This window comes from Melanerpes formicivorus, unplaced genomic scaffold (assembly GCF_026170545.1).
Source record: "Melanerpes formicivorus ecotype bairdi unplaced genomic scaffold, bMelFor1.0.p_v2 SCAF_125, whole genome shotgun sequence".
Lineage (NCBI taxonomy): Eukaryota > Metazoa > Chordata > Aves > Piciformes > Picidae > Melanerpes > Melanerpes formicivorus.
In genome coordinates this window covers 1,016,710-1,031,006 of record NW_027142477.1, presented here as the reverse complement: position 1 = coordinate 1,031,006, position 14,297 = coordinate 1,016,710, and the positions used below count along the sequence as shown (strand labels likewise).

Here is a 14,297-nt window from a genome sequence, read left to right as displayed (position 1 = left end):
TGGTGGTTAGAGGCTGTGCTGTCAGCCTCACCTTTGTCACTGGGGGAATGTTTCCCTGAGTGACTCCCTGGTAGTCAATGCTGGCTCCCAGCTGGACTCAGAAACTGCTCCTGACATGACTGGGTTGGAAAGTTTCTGTTCCTGAAACCCTTGGAAGGTGCTCTCTGTGGAAGTTGCTCATTGAGACCTCTGACAGATCATGGGATTTGCTGGCACTTAGATGTTAGCTTAAACCTTGAAGGGGAAATACCACAAAAGTGATGAGGCTGTGCAGATAGCTTCTTTGAAGTTGGAAGGTGTGGGACTTGAAATGTCACAGAGTCACAGAGGGGTAGGAGTTGGAAGGGACCTCTGGAGACCAAGTCCAACCCCCTGCCAGAGCAGCATCACCCAGGGCAGGACACACAGGAACACATCCAGGTCTCCAGAGAAGGAGACTCCACAACTTCTCTGGGCAGCCTGCTCCAGGCCTCCACAGCACAGAGCCTGGCCCCTTCTTGCCCCCACCCCTCAGATATCTGTAACCATTGATCAGATCCCCTCTCAGCTTCTCTTCTCCAGGCTAAACAGCCCCAGGGCTCTCAGCCTTTCCTCATCACACAGATGTCCAGGCCCTTCAGCATCTGTGTCCAGTTCTGGGCCTCAACCACCTCCCTGGGAAATTTGACTGTTGAAAACTCAACCTTTCCACAGCAGGCTTTGGTCCTTTAAACTAATTCATGAAATCAAGAAAAGGCCCTGAGTGAGTGTGACATTAAAGCACCCTGCAGGTGTCTTGTCTGCATTACTGATGTGCTGGGACTGTCTCAGAGTCTGGAATTTAGGAAGACAATTTTCATATTTGTTTGATGCTGTCTTGCTTGTGGAGATTGCAGTTCATCATCACCAGCCCAGCAGGCAGCTGTGTGCTGGGCTGCAGCCAGAGCAGTGTGGGCAGAGGGCAGGAGAGGGGATTCTGCCCCTGGGCTCTGCTCAGACCTCACCTCCAATCCTGCCTCCAGCTCTGGTGTCCCCAGCAGGAGAAGGACACAGAGCTGTGGAGAGAGTCCAGAGGAGGACACAAAGGTGATCCAAGGGCTGGAGCAGCTCTGCTGTGAGCACAGGCTGAGGGAGCTGGGGCTGTGCAGCCTGCAGAGGAGAAGGCTCCAGGGGCACCTCAGAGCTGCCTGCCAGGAGCTGAAGGGATTCTGCAGGAAGGCTGCAGAGAGACTTCTCCTGAGGGTGTCTGGAGCCAGGCCAAGGGGGAATGGTTTGAAGGTGAGGCAGAGCAGGGTTAGAGTGGAGCTGAGGAAGAAGTTCTTCAGTGTGAGGGTGGTGAGACTCTGGCACAGGCTGCCCAGGGAGGCTGTGGCTGCCTCCTGCCTGGGGGTGTTGAAGGCCAGGCTGGATGAGGCCCTGAGCAGCTGAGTCTGGCTGAGAGGTGTCCCTGGGCATGGTGGGGAGGTTGGAGCAGATGATCTCTGAGGTCCCTTCCCAACCTGAGCCATGCTGTGACTCTGATGATCTAAGGTGTGCTGTAACATGACAGGCAGCACGAAACAAAGGGAAATCCAATTCATGCCAGGGCTCAAGGTGAAGTATGAATAGATAAAAGTCACAAGAGGAAGACAGCATAGAGATAGAAATTATATTACCCCTGTCCCAACTTTAAGCTGTGCTTCAAATCTGCCTTTTGAAAGTGGTACCTGGCTCCTCTGGAGCTTTGCTGGGGTGTTGGTTGTTATTGGGTTTATGTGGTTTGATTATTTTCTTGCCCCTCCTCCATTTGTCCCCCTTTGGGTTTCCTTTCTCTTCCTTTCTCTCCTTTCTCTCCCCCCCTCCTTTCCTCTTTTCCTTTCTGATTTTGTTTCCCTTTGATTTTTTAAAATTATTTCCATTTTGGTTTAGTTTGGGTTTGTGAGGTGGTTTTGTTTGTTTGCTGTCCCTGTGATCCAGCTCCTTTTCTCTGAGCCCCAGACTGGGTAAGTTAGCAGGAGGGCCATGAGCGATGCAGGCAGCTCACAGTTCTCACTCCCAGCTGAGCAGCAGGGATGTCAGGATCCCATGTTTGACAACCCTCCTGCAGGCTGCTTCTGTTTACCACTTATTGCATATGGTTTGACTGATGGTCAGGTTATTGAAGTGAACTTTTCACATGGAACACACAGCTCAAGCCTTGAAAACGTGGCAGAGATGGGGTTTGCTTAGTTAGCTATTATCTCTTTCCCTGACTTGCAGCCATGGATAACTGTGTGCTTTTGTTGCAGGCTTGATAGATAACTCCGGTCTGAGGCTCTTTTACACTCCAGTGCTGAGGAAATACGATGCTGGGGTTATTGAAGCTGGTCTGTGGGTCAGCCTCTTCCACAACATCCCACCAGGCATGCCTGAGTTCGTGTCAGAGGGTCACTGCACGCGGGAGTGTCTCACAGAGGTATGGCTGCTGCCCCAGCCCAGGGGCTCCCATGCTGAGAAATAGTTTGGGACAACCACTTAACTTCTTGGGAAGATTGATAGTTACTGCTGACAGGCAAGAATGAAAGCATCTGCTGCCTCCTGTCCCCCAGGGTATTTCATAGCATCACAGAATGCTCTGGCTTGGAAGGGAGCTCCAAAGCTCATCCAGTCCAACCCCCTGCACTCAGCAGGGACATCCTCCACAGCATCAGGTTGCCCAGAGCCCTCTCCAGCCTCACCTTGAATATCTCCAGGGATGGAGCCTCAGCCACCTCCCTGGGCAACCTGTTGCAGTGTTCCAGCAGCCTCCTGGTGCAGAACTTGTTCCTATCTTAGAAGGAGAGACTGAGAGCCCTGGGGCTGTTTAGCCTGGGGAAGAACAGCCTGAGAGGGATCTGATCCATGCTGGCCAACAGCTAAAGGCTGGAGGTCAAGAGGATGAGTCTGGGCTCTTTTCAGTGGTGGTCAGTGACAGGACAAGGGGCAAGGGGCACAAACTAAAACCCAGGAGGTTTCACTTGAACTTAAGGACAAAACTCTTTGGTGTGAGGGTGCTGGAGCCCTGGAGCAGGCTGCCCAGAGATGTTGTGGAGTCTCCCCTGGAGTGATTCCAAACCTATCTGGATGTGTTTCTGTGAAACCTGATCTAGGTGGCCTTGCTCTAGCAGGGGGGTTGGATTGGATGATCTCCAGAGTTCCCTTCCAAGCTCTCCTATTCTGTGAATACATTTTTTTTTCCTAGTCCAGGCTCTGAGCAAGATCCGGAGGGTAGCACACTGCAGCTGAGCTCCATGGAGCTCTGGTAGCACAGTCTGAGGTCTATGTCAGTTTGGATAAGTTATTTGAAAATGTTTTCAACTTCAAAAACCTTTCAGATGTAAACTGTCAGGAATCTCTTCCCAGCTGAATTGAAGCTGGGAAGTGAAGGATGTTACAGTTACAGCCTCTTAATCCCAAGTGCTGGCAGGGTGTGAGTGTTGACATCACTCACAGCACTTCTGCTTCACAGCACCCATCCACGTGCAGCAGGACTGACCAGTTGCAGCTCTCAGTCTGATGCCTTTGAAAGTCTTCATCTCTTGAGAATTATTGATAGTACATCTGAGTTCCACAGCCACTGTGTGATTAGGAGCAAACCAAAGCTGAGCCAGACCCAACCCCCCCAAACCACCTCAGAAGATCGCTGGCCTGCCCCGCATCTGGCTGCGGGCTGAGGGACTGCAGAATGCACTCAGGAGTTTGTTCTCTCCCTGTTGCACATGCATGATGTGGCAGCAGGGCATGCTGGTGATGCTCTTGGCTTCCCCTGGGCAGGCTCTAGGTGCCGAGAGGCCTGCAGGGATCCAGGTGTTTGCAGTGCTGCTCCACGCTCACCTTGCCGGCAGAGCTCTCAGGATGCGCCACTTCCACGGAGGGGAGGAGCAGAGGCTGCTGGCCTATGATGAGCACTTTGACTTCAACTTCCAGGAGTTCCAGTACCTGAAAGAAGAAAGAACCATCCTGCCGGTAGGAGAGCCTCACACCCTCCCTGAAGTCCCTAAGAGCTGCAGTGCCTGAGGGTACTCACTGCTAGGGGTCCTGGGGCTGCTGGGTCCCTTCTGGTGGAGTCATGGAACTCTTAGAATGACAGAATCACCAAGGTTGGACAAGACCTCTGAGACCATCAAGTCCAACCTTCTATCCAACACCTCCATAACTACTACACCATGTCCCACAGTGCCACAGCTACTCCTGAATGTTTTGTAATTATTTCCAATTTTCACAGAATCCAGAGCCCATGCAGTTGGCAGAGCCCTCCCAGCTCCCCCAGCCCAGCCCTCCCCCCAGCACTGCAGGCTCAGCACCAAACCAGCTCCCTAAGCACCAGCTCCATGCTGCTGGAACACCCCCAGGGATGGGGACTCCAGCACTGCCCTGGGCAGCCTCTGCCAATGGCTGAGAGCCCTTCCAGGGCAGAAATAGTTCCTCACATCCAGCCCCAGCCTCCCCTGGGGCAGCTTGGAGCCATTGCCTCTGCTCCTGTCCCTTGCCACCAAGGAGCAGAGGCTGTCCCTTGGCCTTGTTGAGCCTTGGCCCATGGCTCTCACCTGCCCAGACCCTGCTGTGAAGCTTCTCTGCCCTCTAGCAGAGGGACACAGCCACCCAGCTTGGTGCCATCTGCAGACTCAGTGAGGCTGCCTCAATGCCCTCACCCAGGTCATTGATAAGGACATGAAGGAGGCCAGGCCCCAGCAGTGAGCCCTGGGAACACCACTGCTGACTGGCACCAGCCAGGTCCAGCTCCATTCCCCATCACTCTCTGGGCCTGGCCATCAGGCAGCTTTTAACCCAGTGCAGAGGGCACTGAGCCAAGCCCTGTGCCAGGAGTTTCTGCAGCAGGATGCTGTGGGACAGAGAGTCAAAGGCTTTGCTAAAGTCCAGGCTGACAAAGTCCATGGCACTTCCTTCATGTCCTACCCAGGTCACCATGCTGCAGAAGGAGATCAGATCAGTCAGGCTGGACCTGCCTTTCATAACCCCCTGCTGCCTGGCCCTGATCTCTTGGGTGTCTTGTAAGTGATGTGTGATGGCACTCAGGGTGCCCTGCTCCATGAATCTTCCCTGTCACCCAGCTCAGGCTGACAGGCCTGGAGTTGCCTGCATCATCCTCCAGCCCTTCTTGTAGATTGTGACATTTGCTAGCCTCCAGTCAGCTGGGACCTCCCCAGTTAGCCAGGACTGGTGACAGATGATGGTGAGCCCAGCTTCCAGCTCCTCAGATACCCCAGGGAAGGCAGCAGAGATGCAGTGGAGGCTGTAGGGAAGCTAAAAAGAGCACTGCAATGAGTGAGCTTCAAGTATGGCCAGGAGCCCTGTGGTATAAGCCTCCAGGCTCCTCTTCAGTCCCTTTGCCTTTTCTGCCTCTTCTCCTACACTGGCTGAATTTGGTGTTTGTCCTTTGCAGACAAGAAGGCAAAGTACTGACCTTGTAATTTGATGGCTGCAGCAATCCCTGAACGCTCAGGTGCATCATTGACTCTTTGGAGTCCAACTGCTTGCACTCCACAGGAACTTCAAAGACAAACTGCTGTTACCTCCTGGAGGAAGGAAGTGTGGAAGGGTTTGGGCATAGGGCTGGCAGAAGATGACATCCTGTGATCTTTGTAGGAAAATCTATGCAGATTATAGAGAAAGGCTCCTTAATATTCCAGAGCAAAAGGGAGCAGACAGCAGAAAGACTGAAGGAGACCTCTGACAGCATCAGCAGCTTGCAGAGGGTAGCTCAGGTGGAAGCTGGAATTCTTTCTCTGAAGTGAGCACTTCTCATACCTTTTGTTTTTCTCATCTTATGCAAATCTCCCAGCACAGCTTCCCCTGTGTCACCTACCTGGACTTGTGCAGAGCCTCTGGCTCTGTCCCACCAGACATCCTGAGCACCACACTGGGAGCACATGGGCTAGAGGGAGGGACCACTGACTGGATAAGGAATTGGCTGGACAAGGGGCAAAGGCTTTGAGGTGCAAGAGGGGAGATTGAGACTGGAGATTAGAATCACAGAATCATAGAACATTACAGGTTGAGAGGGACCTCCAGAGATCACCCAGTCCAACCCTCTGCCAGAGCAGGGTAACCCAGGGCAGGGCACACAGAACACATCCAGGTGGGGTTGGAAAGGCTCCAGAGCAGGAGACTCCACAACCTCTCTGGGCAGCCTGCTCCAGGCTCTGGCACCCTCACTGTGATGAATTTTCTCCTCCTGTTGAGCTGAAACCTTCTCTGTTCGAGTTTGTCTCCACTGTTCCTTGGCTTATTGCTGTGCACCACCCACAAGAGCTTGGCCCCCTCCCCTTGCCCCCCAGCCCTCAGCTATTGATAGACATTGATCAGATTTTCTCAGTCTTCTCTTCTCCAGACTCAACAGCCCCAGGGCTCTCAGTCTCTCTTCACAGGGGAGATGCTCAAGTCCCCTGAGCATCCTCCTGGCTCTCTGTTGGATTCTCTCCAGCAGGTCTCTGTCCCTCTGGAACTGTAAGGAAGAAATTCTTTCACGTGGGGGTGGTGAGACACTGGAGCAGGGAGGCTGCCCAGGGAGGCTGTGCCTTGGCCCCTCCTGGAAGTCTTCAAGGCCAGGCTGGATGAGGCCTGAAGCAACCTGGGCTGGTGGGAAGTGTTACCATGGGGCTGGAACTAGGTGATCTTTAAGGTCCCTTCCAAGCCAACCCACTCTGTGCATTTTGCACCAGAGTCTGCTCAGTTAACTGAGAATATTAAAAATAGTCATTCAAGTCCTTGTTGTCCTCTGAAAGGTCTTCCAAGGCTACATCCTCCCTTCAGCTTCTGGAGTCTAGGTTATTTGTCATCTTTGTGCACAAGCACTCTCCTGAATTTGGAAGCAAAAGCTCTAATCTGACAGAAGGAACACTTCCAGTGTGAGCCATCAGGCCATGGGACACTAGGACCAGAGACCTGACTGGTGGCAGCCACCATGTTCCTGCTGGCAGCAGTGATGCTGTGCCACTCACGCTGCTTCAGAAGCCTCCCCCTGCTCCTGGCTGGCACCAGGCTGCCTCACCTGCTTCCAGCACCTAGCTGGGGCAGTGCTAGCACAGAGCTGGCAACCAGACAGCTACAGGACAGGAGAAAGTCTCAACCTTGTAAGGGAAGATGATGATACAAAAAAATGAACCAAAGCAAATAAACCACTGGCAGCCTTATGATATGAAGTTGTCCCACCAGATCTGGCCAGGCTGAGAGCTGGGCAAGGTTACAGTCCTGAGCTGTTGGACAGCAGCATAAGGGAAAGGGACCTGGGGGTCCTGGTGGACAGAAGGATGGCCATGAGCCATCAATGTGCCCCTGTGGCCAAGAAAGCCAAGGGCATCCTGGGGTGCATTACAAGGTGGTGAGTAGGTCAGAGAGGTTCTCCTGCCCCTCTACTCTGCCCTGCTGAGGCCACAGCTGGAATATTGTGTCCAGTTCTGAGTCAAGAAAGAGCTCAGGGAACTGCTTGAGAGAGTCCATCCCAGAGGCACAGAGCTGCTGCAGGCAGTGGAACATCTCCCTGGGAGGCCAGGCTGAGGGAGCTGGGGCTGGGAGCTGGGAGCAGAGCAGCCTGAGGGCTGCCCTTATGGCTGGGGATAAAGATGTGCAGGGCTGGAGCCAGGCTCTGCTCAGGGATGGCCAAGCACAGCACAAGGGGCACTGGGGGCAAGCTGGAGCAGAGGAGGTTCCAGGGGAACAGGAGGGGAAACTTTGTCCCTGTGAGGGTGCTGGAGCCTGGAGCAGGCTGCCCAGAGAGGTTGTGGAGTCTCCTCTGGAGGCTTTCCAACCCCCCCTGGATGTGTTCTGTGTGCCCTGGGTGCCCTGCTCTGGCAGGGGCTTGGACTGGGAGATCTCTGGAGGTCCCTTCCAGCCCCTGATGTTCTGTGATTTCAATACCTGGCAACATTTTTCAGTATTTTAATTCATTTGACTCTCACAGTGATTTTGATTAAGCAGAAGCAATAAAGGATCTCCCAAGCTGCAGCTCAGCTGGTCAGGACAACAAGAGGTTAATTCCCTGTACCTGAGAAGGCAAGTAAGGAGCTTTTCCCAGGCCTGTCTGTCAGTGCAGCTGAGCCTGTGCCTGCCACTCCTCCACTCCCAGGCTTGGCAGATAAACTGTTGTTATTTTGAAGTGGAAAACCTTCTTTTACTTTTTTGGCAAGGAGGTCTGTTGAAGCTGGCAGGGTAAAGTTGGCCTGGGGGAAGCTCTCCCAGGCAGCACTGGAGGAGTTTGGGAGCAAGAATCCTGTGTGCACATTGTCTGCAGGTATTTTCCTGCAAGCAGGATTGTAGCTGGGCACCCTCACTTCTCTTTAAAAGACTGGATTAGACTCTTAGTAAAACTCCATTTAAAGCCATGGAGGATCCCTGAGGATCTGGGTTCTACTGGGTTCCAACCTTCCTCTTCTCCATGGTACCCCTTGTAAAAAGGCAGTCTCCATCCTCCTGGCATCTGGGATCACAGGAGTGCTGAGTGCCAAAGCCAAGGCCTATGCCAATTACCTAATCCTTTGCTCCCCCACCCTGCTCTTTCTTTCTTACATGTTTGCTGTCAGCTGTGGCTATATGAAGCTGATGGTAACAAAATTCAGACCTGAAGTTCCTCAATGTTCTGTTTCAGGGGGACCACTTGATCACAGAGTGTCACTACAGCACTGTGGAGCGGAGCCGCGTCACCTGGGTAAGGGCAGTGTCCCGGAGCGCAGCCTGCACCCCAGCGGCTGGGGGCTGCAGGGCTGCCACACAGCGCTCCTGGAAGCGTGCCTCTCTGCACAGCTGGGTGTCATCCTTGCTTTCACAGAGTCCTAGCTTCTAAGGCCACCAGGATTGTTCTGATCATGGCTTGAGCTCTTGCACAAAGCACTCATCTGAGTAGTTTAGAACAAGGAGCAGGCCAGATCATAAACCCAGACCCGAGCACAAGCAGTGCTCTCCCCAGAGCATGCACCAACATGCACCAACATGCACCAACATGCACCAGCATGTACCAACATGCACCAACATGCACCAGCATGCACCAGCATGCACCAACATGCACCAGCACGCACCAGCATGAACCAACATGCACCAGCACGCACCAACATGCACCAGCACGCACCAGCATGTACCAACATGCACCAGCATGCACCAGCACGCACCAGCATGTACCAACATGCACCAACATGCACCAGCACGCACCAGCATGAACCAACATGCACCAGCACGCACCAACATGCACCAGCACGCACCAGCATGTACCAACATGCACCAACATGCACCAGCACGCACCAACATGCACCAGCACGCACCAGCATGTACCAACATGCACCAACATGCACCAGCACGCACCAGCATGTACCAACATGCACCAGCATGCACCAGCATGCACCAACATGCACCAACATGCACCAGCATGCACCAGCATGCACCAACATGCACCAATATGCACCAGCATGAACCAACATGCACCAGCATGAACCAACATGCACCAACATGCACCAGCATGCACTCTCTGCATGCTCAGAGGAATTGTTTTGATCTCCTTGTTACACATTTCCCCCCAAAGCTGTCATTGCTAGTTCTCACATAGTGAGTTTTCCTTATGCCATGACCGAGATCCAAGAATGCTTCAGGATGAAAGGGACCTTCAGAGCTCATCCAGCGGGAGCCCTCTGCGGTCAGCAGGGGCATCTGCAACTGGAGCAGGTTGCTCAAAGCCCCAGACACCCTGACCTGGGGCATCTCCCACCTCTTGAGTAATCTGAGTCAGTCTTACCATCTTCAGCAGAAAACATTGCTCCTTCTCTCCAGTCTGAATTTCCCTGCCTTAGTTCCCTGCCTTAGTACCCCTTGTCATGTCACCACAGGCCCTGCTGAAAGTCTGTCCCCAACTTTTTTTCTCAGCTCCTTTAAGTACTGAAAGGCCACAATAAGCTCTCCACAGAGCCTTCTCTTCAGGCTGTTGCCATCAATCTTTCTGTTCACACAAGCAGTGGAACCCCAGAATGTGATCAGCTGTGCTGCTCCTCTGAATTTAGCTCACTGAGCATGGTGCTTGTTCAGATGGCACCACTTGCTTTTGTGCCGTAGAAGGGATCCAGGCAGAATGCAGCTGCTGCAGGCTGGCAGGGGACTCTGGGCACAATGAAGCCTCCCTTCTCACCTGCTGGGTTATGCAGGGGGAGGGTCCCTCCTGGACAGCTGCTGCCCCTGGGGCAGCTCCAGAGGAGCCCATGCCATCCCTCTGCACTCCCGCAGCTGGGGCATGAGGAGTGGCTGTGCTGCAGCCCCAGGTGCATATCCATGGCAGGGCCGTGGCCAGGGCCGAGCATCCCGTTCGGGCTGGAGGGTGTCCAGCTAAGGTCTGGCACACAGCAGCAGCTGCTGTCCCTGGTGCAGCTTTGCAGGTCAGCAGGCACCAGGCTTCAGCTAGTGTGATGTGGCCACTTAGTTTTGGAAGTGAAGCAAATTCAGGTCTGGGGCCACGAGCTGGGCTGCAGCCTGGCTGTGAAACCAGAGCCCCATGCCAGAGCCAGGTTGTTCAGGGCAGGGATTGAGCTGCCAGCGCCCAGCCTTTGCCAGGGGCTGAGCCCTCTTTCTCTGGAGGGGCAGGTGAGATCTGAGGGGTTTCTGAACAAGGAAGACCTGTTCCTGGCACCAAGAGAGTGCAGGGAAACCTCTCCCTGAATTATAAGTTGCATGTAGGTGCATGTGGTAGGCACATCAAGGAGAGCAAAAGAGTGAGAACAAAGGCTTTGGAGTTTCTGTCCTCTCCTGTGTGGTGACCACAGCAGCCCTCAGCCCTTGGTCCCTGCTTTGTCTTCTCCATTTCTGTTCCTTGGGGGAGATTTATGGAACTGTTCCCACACAGGATTTAGGAGCAATCTGCAAGCTGATTTTTGAGTCTGTTTCTTCTACTGCCTGAAAAACTTCAATCCTTTCTTTTGTGCTCATTTGCTTGAGGCAATATTCCCGTAACTCTTTCCCTTCTTCCTGCATCTGTGCATGTGCTTACAGGTGGAGTCCATACAGGTGCACATCCCATTTCACCAGGGAAAGCTCATTTAATTTCTTATTAAACAAACTAATGATCCTACCAGATTTGTTTTCCACATCTGCTTCATTTTAAAGCCTTCTTTCTAAAGCTGAAAACAAACCTGAAGCTCTCAGTGCTCTGCAGCACAGCAGGAGGCTTTATTTTACTGAGAGCTGCTCTTTCTGACACCTTTTAAGCTCAGGATGTGTCTCTTGAGCTTGCAGCTTATTTTGTAATGAATGATAGAATGTCTTCTTGCTACTTGCTGCAGGATAAAGGCTTGATCAGGGCCTCCTGACACAGGGTTCATTAGCACAGAAATGCTAATCAGTGCTTCTGTCTGTGGGGTTCCAGTGCTATCTCCATTTAAAGACATATCCCATCTGCAGGGTGGTCTGAGCACCAGGAATGAGATGTGCCTGTCCTACCTGCTCTACTACCCCAGGATCAACCTCACTCGCTGTGCCAGCATCCCAGACATCATGGAGCAGCTCCATTTCATTGGTGTCAAGGAGATCTACAGACCAGTCAGGCAAGTCCAGTGCTTGTGGATGTGTGCAACACCTCTGCCTCTGGCTGTGGGGCTGAAGGGTCGTTTTTTTGACAGCATCCCAGAGCCCATGCAGTTGGCAGAGCCCTCCCAGCTCCCCCAGCCCAGCCCTCCCCCCAGCACTGCAGGCTCAGCACCAAACCAGCTCCCTAAGCACCAGCTCCATGCTGCTGGAACACCCCCAGGGATGGGGACTCCAGCACTGCCCTGGGCAGCCTCTGCCAATGTCTGAGAGCCCTTCCAGGGCAGAAATAGTTCCTCACATCCAGCCTCAGCCTCCCCTGGGGCAGCTTGGAGCCATTGCCTCTGCTCCTGTCCTTGGTTGGTATTTTTTGGGGGGGGTTGTTATTTTTGTTGTTGATTGTTTGTTTTTTTTCTTGTTTATTTTTTCCCACACCCATCTGTAAAAAAATCTCTGTCAATATCATATCAATGCTTCAAGCCTGTCAATGCATCAAGATCTATCAGAATTTTGAAACAGGAGTGTAGGAGAGAGACTGTTCCCAAAGGACTGCAGGGACAGGACCAGGGGCAATGGCTTGAGATGAGAGCAGAGAGATTGAGATTGGATGTGAGGAACAAGTTCTGCACCAGGAGGCTGCTGGAACACTGCAGTTGTTGCCCAGGGAGGTGTCTGAGGCTCCATCCCTGGAGATATTCAAGGTGAGGCTGGACAGGGCCCTGGGCAACCTGATCCAGTGGAGGATGTCCCTGCTGAGTGCAGGGGGTTGGACTGGATGAGCTTTGGAGCTCCCTTCCAACCCAGAGCATTCTGTGACTCTGATTACCCTGGGTAGGTTCATTGTCAGTAATTCTGCTGAAGGCAGTCAGTGCAACCAGATCCTAGAACTGTTGCTCACATACAGATCTTAGGATCATAGAATCACAGAATGGTGATTGTGTTGGAAGGGCACTATGAAGCTCATCCAGTTCCAGCCCCCTGCCATGGGCAGGGACACCTCCCACCAGCCCAGGCTGCTCAAGGCCTCATCCAGCCTGGCCTTCAACACCTCCAGGGAGGAGGCAGCCACAGCCTATCCCAGTGTCTCCCCAGCCTCACTCTAAAGAAGTTCTTCCTAATATCCAATCTAAATCTACCCTACTCCAGTTTCAGAACATTGTCCCTTCTCCTGTCACCATCTGCTCTCCTGGAGCCCCTTGGGGTACTGGAGGCTGCTCTAAGGTCTCCCTTGGAGCCTTCTCCAGGCTGAACAGCCCCAGCTCTTGCAGCTAGTTCCCACAGGAGAAGTGCTCCAACCTGTGACCATCTCTGCAGCCCTCCTCTGCACCCTCTCCATCAGGTCCACGCCCTTCCTTTATTGTGGGCTCCAGAGCTGGACACAGCCCTGCAGGTGAGGTCTCCCCAGAGCAGAGGGGCAGGATCCTCTCTCTCCATCTCTGGCCATACTGCTTTGGATGCAGCCCAGGCTGCCCTTGGCCTTCTGTGCTGTCAGTGCCCACTGCTGGCTCCTGTCCAGCTTCTCCCCCACCAGCACCCCCAAGTCCCTTTCCTTTCCCTTAATGCTGTCTCAACACACAGTGACAGAAAGGCACAAAAGAGGAAGAAGTTGTATTTCTGAAAGGAAGTGGAAGGACTGAGAATATGAAATTGTTCTTACTGGCAGATAAATGGTAGCTAGGCACAACGATGGAGAGGATTTACAGAGTGAAAGCTTTGGAAGAATAACAAAATCAAAGGATAATTTGCATAGTAAATATAAACCCATGAGGCAGTGGCTGCAGTCTGGCCAAGGAGAAGGAAAGAGCTTGTGAGGTGAACTGCTGGTTGCAGGGCTGAGCAAGGTTGCAGGTTCTGTGCAAAGATTCTGCCTGCTGAGTGCTGAACTCCTACTGCTCAGAGAAGATGCACAGGGCACATCTGTGAGCTGCCCATCTCTGTCAGAAAGAAAACCCTCAGTTTTCTTCCCAGTAAAACAACCCCCAAGGATCAGAGTAATGGCCCACTGCTCAGCACAAAGACAGCAGTGCTGTCCTTTTGTGGTGAGATCTGGCTGCTGCAGCACTGCACCAACGTTAAACCTCCCCTCTGTGGATGGCAGGGTGTGGGGGCTGCTGCCAGTTAGACAGCATCTGCAATGACCTCCACAAAGCTCCATGTAACTCAGCTGGCACAGTCACAGAGTGGGCTGGCTTGGAAGGGAGCTTCAAAGCTCATCCAGTCCAAGCCCCTGCACTCAGCAGGGACATCCTCCACTGGATCAGGTTGCCCAGAACCCTGTCCAGCCTCACCTTGAATATATATCTCCAGGGTGGGGCCTCAACCACCTCCCTGGGCAGCCTCTTGCAGTGTTCCAGCAGCCTCCTGGTAAAGCATAAACCACAGGCTGGTAAAATTTAAACAAGGTGTTACAATTTCTCCAGTAAGTCTTGCTGCCCTTCAGCATGGGAGTCCTTGGAAGAACAAAAAAGCTTCCCAGTTTGTGGTTGGCTCTGCCCATTAATGTCAGTGGCAGGACAACATCACTCACTAAGAGTTGTGCTCTGATCTCCAGAACCTAACATCAGCCTTAAATGATGGGAGGAAGCCCCTTCTTGACAGGCTGAATCTGTGTGACTACATAACGATCAATAAATAACCTGTTTCAGGCTTTAAGTATCCTTTGTGGTGCTTAAAGCATCTGTAATGATTGTGGTTATTAATGTTTAGTAGGTGGAACTATTAATAACAAATATTAATAACTTTATTAATAAAAAAATACCCACATAAAATATTAGTGAACCCTATTTACTGGTTCAAAATCACAGAACCAA

At 52.7% G+C, this 14,297-nt stretch overlaps 1 protein-coding gene across 3 annotated transcripts in view; it reads left to right on the top strand.

The window, feature by feature from the left end:
* MOXD1 (monooxygenase DBH like 1) overlaps positions 1–14,297 on the top strand; it is a 101,267-nt gene that overhangs the window by 74,758 nt on the left and 12,212 nt on the right. For all 3 annotated transcript variants that reach the window (XM_068167898.1, XM_068167897.1, XM_068167896.1), the window contains exons 7-10: positions 2,247–2,413; positions 3,751–3,942; positions 8,582–8,641; positions 11,365–11,507. In XM_068167898.1, the coding sequence (XP_068023999.1) occupies positions 2,247–2,413; positions 3,751–3,942; positions 8,582–8,641; positions 11,365–11,507 (562 nt within the window). The remainder of the gene's footprint in view (positions 1–2,246; positions 2,414–3,750; positions 3,943–8,581; positions 8,642–11,364; positions 11,508–14,297) is intronic.